The sequence below is a fragment of the Silurus meridionalis genome, chromosome 16 (assembly GCF_014805685.1).
Source record: "Silurus meridionalis isolate SWU-2019-XX chromosome 16, ASM1480568v1, whole genome shotgun sequence".
Taxonomy (NCBI): Eukaryota; Metazoa; Chordata; class Actinopteri; order Siluriformes; family Siluridae; genus Silurus; species Silurus meridionalis.
In genome coordinates, this window is record NC_060899.1 from 7,655,990 (window position 1) to 7,663,789 (window position 7,800).

The 7,800-nt window shown below is 36.5% G+C and overlaps 1 protein-coding gene across 2 annotated transcripts in view; it reads right to left on the minus strand.

Annotated features, from left to right (window-relative positions):
• Positions 1–953: 953 nt before the first annotated feature.
• The window catches only part of gata5 (GATA binding protein 5), a 7,647-nt gene continuing 800 nt past the window's right edge, over positions 954–7,800 (minus strand). Inside the window, exons 2-7 of one of the 2 annotated variants that reach the window (XM_046868948.1) lie at positions 7,058–7,768; positions 4,553–4,722; positions 3,491–3,616; positions 3,053–3,137; positions 2,232–2,359; positions 954–1,812 (exon numbers count right to left, since the gene is read on the minus strand). In XM_046868948.1, the coding sequence (XP_046724904.1) occupies positions 1,693–1,812; positions 2,232–2,359; positions 3,053–3,137; positions 3,491–3,616; positions 4,553–4,722; positions 7,058–7,610 (1,182 nt within the window). In that variant the 5' untranslated portion in view covers positions 7,611–7,768 and the 3' untranslated portion in view covers positions 954–1,692. Of the gene's footprint in view, positions 1,813–2,231; positions 2,360–3,052; positions 3,138–3,490; positions 3,620–4,552; positions 4,723–7,057; positions 7,769–7,800 lie in introns of both variants that reach the window. The other variant, XM_046868947.1, reaches the window with a different exon arrangement.

Sequence of the window (7,800 nt, forward strand, 5' to 3'; positions counted from 1 at the left end):
AAGTGTGAGAGAGAGAGAGAGAGAGAGAGAGAGAGAGAGAGAGAGAGAGAGAAGAAATGCATATATTATATATATTTTTATAAATGTGGCTATGTATACAGAAATGTAGCAAACAGATTTTTTTCTTAATTGAAATGAGTTTTCTTTAAATAAAAAATACCTGCATTTTGTCAAATGCAATATAAAAAATTTAACATTGAAAATATGCCTAATATTCCCTCTTACAGACTTCAAAGCTAAATCACAAATAAATAATGTATCTAATATAAAAATATACGTATTATTTATTCCTTTATTTTATTTTCCTAACATTTACAGTGTTCCTTATATTTGTTTGCACCAGCACACCATGAAAAATTCTTTGTACATGAAACCCATTTAACTTTGCAATAAATATTATTCTAATTCTGTAGAAACTACAGATAGCAGGGATTTTCTTTCATTTCTGTTATTATGTTATATTTGTATACTTTGAATGTTTTTAATGTTTGGATTGGTTTATGTGTAAATCACTTTAAAAACAAAGTGTCTGCCGAATCAATAAATGTAAATGTTTAAATTAAAAACGTAATCTTTAGATTATTACTAAATACTCACTTTTTGAACAATGTCAGGTATAAAATAAGTTTTGCATATCCTGCTTACAGCTGTGTTTAGTTAATAAAATATGTGTGAGCATAAACAGCATAAAAAAAATCCCTTTCTTTGGAAAAATCCTTCACAGTCCTTTATAATTTCCTTTATGATGTCATTGTTTTATGTTTTTTTTTTTTTTTTCACAAACTTGGCAAAACGTGTATTTGTTGTACTTGTGTATAACTTAAAATAACATTTTGTTAGTAGATGTGTATTTTCTTTTGCTATTTTGGTATGCCATTTAGACTTTCATTAATAAATCTTAAATATTTTCAAAGAGGATCAGCAGTCTGGAACAAAGACACTTGGACAATATCTGATATATTTTATATTTAATAAAACAATGGTGTTATTCAATTTTATATCAACAAAGTACAGCAAAAAAATAAAATTAAGGTTAATATATTTAAAGAGAAAAAAAAAAAACCCTAACTTTTAAAATAATTAAAATAATTGCGCCCCTTTTCAAAAGCTTCAGAATAGTCATTGCACTTCGGAGTAAAGAACAGCATTGCAAATCAGCAGAAGCAATGCAAAAACTTTAAAAGCCGGTGTGTTTGTGTGTGTGTGTGTGTGTGTGTGTGTTCAAATGTCATAATGACCATAAAATATCCCCTGACAAAAAAAAAAAAACGCAAAGATTATATTGAATACCTTGGTTTGTCTGGATTGTTCCTATCTCAACATAAATAATGTTTCTTACAAATGAATCATTTGTAAAGTAGCATATCATGAATGATTGTGTATATTATAATGTGCATTTGATTTCGTCCTTCATTTTGGTTTAAAAAAATAATGAAAACCTGTCCACTGTTGCTTACACCACAAATGTGAATGACCTGAAATTTTACAGTGAACAAGCAAGACACTGAAGCATTAGTTACACTCTCTGTACAAACTGTATTAACAGTTCATAGATTCCGATTGACTGGTGTCCAGCGGAGTCTGTTTTGCTTGTTAGAGTCGGCTGTGTAATAGGTAGTTCTCGTCATAAAGTCTTTTTTCCTTTGATTGCACTTGGGTGATTTTTCAGGAATGGCAGTGCCTCCGATGGCATCACGCTTGGGACAGTGCGCACCAGGTGTTCTGTGAGCCAATGGATGTCGGGGTGAAAGAGTAGTCCTCGTATTTAATGTCCCCGTGGCCCGAGTTTGTGCTGCTTAACTGTGTTGAAACCTTTTGAAAGGAAAGCAAAAAAAGAAACATGGGTAATCTTCAATCTATTCTAACTTTTCAAAAAATTTATAACAATGTTTTTCGCATATCTATTACATTTTTATGGTCAGACATTTTTCTACAAGCCATCTTTTATGACTGCTTATGAATTATTGTGGTTAAGGTGAGAGGTCACAGATTTTCCAAGTAAATCTTATTTGTGGAATTTAAATTTTTCTTTTATGTGTAGTTGCTTTGCTTTCCTATTATAGACTAAGAACTGTCTGAGAACTTTAATCATTACGCCACAATAGCTTTCAGACAAAAAAAAAAAAATCACTCCTTCAGAGCCTCTATTGATTGGTCATGTGATCAATTAATCAGCTGCTGTGTAATGTGATTTATCAGTAAGTGATAATGAGCTTAGTGTTAATGGATACCTGTGTGACAGACACAACTGTTTGCCCGGCATACGGTGAGGCTGCAATGTTGGGTTCACTTTTTATTGTTGAAGCATTCTCTGAAATGGGATGGGAGGTAGGAGAGGTAGTGCTGGACACGGAAGACCCTAAAAAACGAAATGAAATGAAATATGAAAAAAAACCAACAATCCAATTAAGCAAGCCCAGTAAGAGACATCTCAAAATGATCAGTCTTTCACAGGTCAGATAATTATCTGATATTCAAAGATGACTGTATGTCTCTCTAAAGACACTGTATGCGTCTTTAACCACAAATCCATTAAATCCAGACGAAATGGTGTAACTGGACGCTCAATTTCTCTCTCTCTCACTCAAGTTTGTGTCTTCCATACTTTCACACACCCCATATTTCTCTCCACACATTCTCGCGATCCCCCTCTCCCTCACTTTCATCCCAATCACTCATCTTAACTTTCTCCCAAAAATGAACTGCACTTTCATTCCACCCCTTCCCACATCGCCTTCACTAAAGCAGTGCAAAATCACTGATACCGTAATACACTCCGAACATTTATCACTCATCACTGCACCTCTTCACACACATCGCATAACTGATGACTGACGAGTCAATATTTCATAAAATGTCACCCAAAAATGCAAAAAAAATCAAATAAATCAAATAAATGATATCAGATTATATATAGCATTAATCACAGTATGCTTATCTCTAGCTGGACAGAATATTTTAAACCATAGATGTGCGTTCATTTTTAGTCATATTGTGTGTTAATAATTTACAATATGAATCAAAATGAATTACAGCTGTTTACATGTCTTACCTGAGGAAGCTTTGGTTTTGGGTATCTTGGGTTTGCGTTTTCTTGTCTGAATGCTTTCTTTCTTCATAGCTAGTGGCCTGGGTACCTACAAAATAACAGAAAGATGAGTAAGAAATAATCTCAAGAAAAGATAGTGCTCATAAAGTGTGATGAATATATATAGAAGCTATTTGGAACCACAGAGCCATAAATGAATTTTTGGTCAAATAAAATAAATGTATAGAATAAAATGATAGAACTAAATTACTTAAAAAAATCAGTTTATAAGCAGTTCTGATTATATGATAAAAATGTTAACAAACTTAACACTGCCAATATGTTTAAAGTAAGTTTTAAGCTTTAAAGTGATTTAATCCTGAGTGTCTTGAGCTAAGGACAAATTATTGCATGAATATATTAGATTAGGATCCAACATATTATATAAACCTTGATACTGACCCCATGAAGCTTCATGTAGAGGCCACAGGCATTGCACACAGGCTCCCCCTCTGCATTTCTCCTCCACAGTGTGGTTGTGCTGGTATGACAGTTAGTGCAACACAGGCCTGCACGGCGGGACGTAGTCTGCTGCAGATACACACACATAAAGTTCATATAGACCACACAATAGCAACAAGTGGGTTTCATGCTGACAGAAATGACAAATGGGCTGATTGTGTGAGTGTGTGTGTGTGTGTGTGTGTGTGTGTGTGTGTGTGTGTACATCCAGTGAGTCAGTGCAAATGAGGAATGAGACAGGTGCAAAGGAAACCTGGTCCTTGATACAAATTAATAAGATTTAGAACAATTATTTTCAAATAAATACCTTCAGTGTAGACATACATGTTTTCCTACTAACTATCAAAATGTAAAGTCACTAAATCCAAATTCTAATTACATACAGTGTCAAATTACACACCATGGTAACAAGTAGTGACAAGTTTGCAAGTTTGTAAAAGACAAAACATGTGCTCAGAGGTTTGATAAAAAGAAAAAGAAAAACCTAATTTTCATTGCACTGGGCAAAGAAGTTTTCTCGCTAATGCTCACACTCACAGAATCTACAACATGGAGTTTTGAGTCCGGAGAGACTCAAGGACAAGGTCACCAAACGGCAAATAAAAACAGAGTGGAACTGGTGCTAATTGTGCTAATTCCCAGCTGCAGTCACACACAAACAGAGAGAGAGAGAGAGAGAGAGAGAGAGAGAGCTCTTGGGAAGCAAGACAGCAGTGAAGGTCTGTCTACCTCTGTGACCTCCTACAAGTAGCCCTGAGATAAGCACTCTTTCCCTGTCTCTAGTTTGCATTTACATTCATATATACATACACATGCATGTATATATATAGTACACAAACATTTTTTCCAGTGTTTGCATTTTGGGGTTTGATGATATGGCTAAATTTTATATATATATATATATATATATATATATATATATATATATATATATATATATATATATATATATATATATCGATGCATCTTGCAGTAGTAAAGCTGGGGCACTGGGGCACTCACCAGTCGTTTCTGGGGTTTGATGAGAGGCCGGTTGATGCCGTTCATCTTGTGGTAGAGGCCGCAGGCGTTACACAGGTAGTGTCCGGTTCCGTCGCGTCTCCACAGCGGAGTGGAGATGGAGCCGCAGTTCACACACTCGCGACCCTCCAACGCCATCTCATCCAACATATCTGCACGCAACAAACACATTTAGGTTTTTCAAGTCCAATCGCCACGTTTCATGTGTTTGGTTATTTATTCATTTGTTTACTATTGCATCATTGATTAAATTTAACGCAAGTGACCATTTCGCTTATTCAGTTAGAAACAGTTCATATAAAAACGCATTCCAATTTATAGAGTACAGGGAACATAATAATAATAATAATAATAATAATAATAATAATAATAATAATAATCATGTCATCATCATCATATGTGGTGGAACTAAATTCCACGTCATTTGGCAACTAACAGCCAAATGTCGCATGAAACAAAAAATGTTTAACCCTGTCCAAAAAAAATATTTTAATAATGCCTGTAAGATAATAACACCAGTTTTACACTAGTGTTACACGGACTATTATTAGTATAATTTATTTTAGTATTATTCAAAAATACTGGAAATATTGTGCCAAAATTATCGCAAAGTTGGAGAAAATATGCTGTATTTGGCGCACGCAGACCCAATGAGACAGCACGCGAAATGCATCAATACTGGGGACACTGGGGTTAAGCAGTGTGTGTGTGTGTGTGTGTGTGTGTGTGTGTGTGTGTGTGAAATGGCTGGGTCGAATGACTATGGGGTTCTTATCAGTGTTAAAGATCCAGGAGTCCCCAATCAATCAGACCACATGACACGCGACGCCCTCCTGCAATTAATGACTGGAATTCCAAATTTCAGTTCGAGATGAACGAATTTCAGCGCCATCGAAGAAAATAATAATAATAATAATAATAATAATAATAATAATAATAATACACCATCTGCCTCCTAAGAAAAATATTTATGATAATTCAGAACATTTCCTTCGGTTGTTCTGTTATTACAGGAAATTTTATATGCCATTATAGACCCAAAGACATAAAACCAAAAGCTCGTTACTAAAATGTGCGAAATTTATAGGGCAATATACTTTGTAGGTGAAGTCCTCTTTTAAAGATAACATCACTCTAATGTGAAGGAGTCCAGCGGTGTGTTATGACAAGCAACGTACCAAATTACACGGCATACACACATTGCAGAAGTGTGGAAGCTCCTAGGCTCCTGCTTCAACCGTGTGTATCAGACGATGAGCGTTAATTGTTGGTTTAGGTAAGCCTGATCAAGGTGGCAATGAGGCAGTTGTCAATGCTCAGAAGTCTGCACGTTTAGCACTTTCATCAATTCACACCACGATGTTTCCAGTGGTTTCATTAGCATCTAAAGTGTATTAGCGGTACATGTGTATTAGTTGAAAGAGCACAGCTTTTAGCTTTGATTAACAGGAATAACCATTGTACTATAACGCATCAACCGACTGACACGATCACAACAGCTTGCCGTTCTGTTCTGTTCTTGCGGCTGTGGAGCCGAAGAGAAGCTCAAAAACCATTCAGCTGTCATTACATTAGTGCAATAAACTAAAGATCAAAACATCAAACCAAACTCCTCCCTTTAATTCCAACCATTTTTGCTTGATGAGTTAGAAAAAGAAAAAAAAAGGAGAAGTTGGTTGCATTACAAATCATATACCATTAGAGTAGTTGAGTTAAAAAAAAAAAAATAAATAAATAAAACAAATAAATAAATAAAAAACAAAAAAAACAAAAAAACCCCAAAACAAAACAAAATATATATATATATATATATATATATATATATATATATATATATATATATATACATATATATATATATATATATATATATATATATATATATATATATATATAGATAGATAGATAGATAGATAGATAGATAGATAGATAGATAGATAGATAGATAGATAGATAGGGAAAATAAGAAGTTGCAGCTTTGTAGAATTGCCATGTTAGAATATTTTGTGTAGTTTTATTTATAGTTTGAGTAGCGCAATAATACATTTAGTTATCATACATTATTTAAATTATTATTTTTAACTATATTATACACACACACACACACACACACACACACACACACACACACACACACACACACACTCAAGCCATATGTAATTTGTATAGTGTTGCAAACAATAGGATTTTCTCATTTAAATATTGGTATATATAAATCGAGCTACAGGCGCAGTTGCTTTTTAATAGCTGCCAGTGCTTGACAAGTGGTTTGCTGTTCAAAGTTTAATTGGTAAATGAAGGACATTTATCTGTTATAATAAAATCTCGGCTTCAGGTGGGATGTGGTGAGTCTAAGGGCAAATTCAGTGGACCAGGTGAGGTGAACATGTTTGCAAAATAAAAGAATATGAGATAAAAACACATAGAAAATGTTAAAAAATGCTTAGGAAATGTGAATTGAAAGAGAGATAATAGGGAGATACGAACCTAGGCCGGTTCTTCTGCCTGTCAGAGTGCCCTGGCGTCCCTGTAGTCCGATCATACCGCTGTCGAAATGACCAGGAGCCCATGATCCGCTCACGTCGGGGCCCATGTACGCGTACGGGCTCGAATACGAGGCGCTCACCGAGCGCACCAGAGCGCCGCCGTACTGATCGTGACCGCGCGGGCCGCCACCCAGCGCCAGCGGACTCTGGTAGGACGTATGGTCGCGAGCGCTACAGCCGCCTCCGACACCGGTCGCCGGTGGACTGTGTGGGTAAGAGAAAGCGGCAGTGGGCGCGTGAGCGTGCGGGCTCCCGGCGCCGAACGACGAACCGTCGGCGGCGGACTGCGGTGGCCATGCGTGGTGGTGTCCCGCGAGGGCGTGCGTTTGGTGTGTGGCTTCGCACGGCTGCAGGTAGGGCAGCGACTGCAGCACGGCGGCGGGCACGCGCGTGCTGGGCACGTACACGGGCGAGCTAGTCGGCGCGTGCACGTAGTTCCCGGTGTCGTGGCCGTACGGGGACGGGTTGGAAGGTATGGCCAGGCTCGAGTACATGTTGCACGACCGAATCTTCTCAATCGCTCGTAAGAAAAGAAGTATCTCAGGAGTAAAATAAAAAAAAATAAAAAAAAATGAAGAAAAACAAATAAAATAATAATCAGTGCAAGTCCAAAAGCACCACTCCGGAAGGTTCGGCCAGACAAGACGCTCTCCTGACAACAAAAGGAAAAGAAGGAAAAAGAAA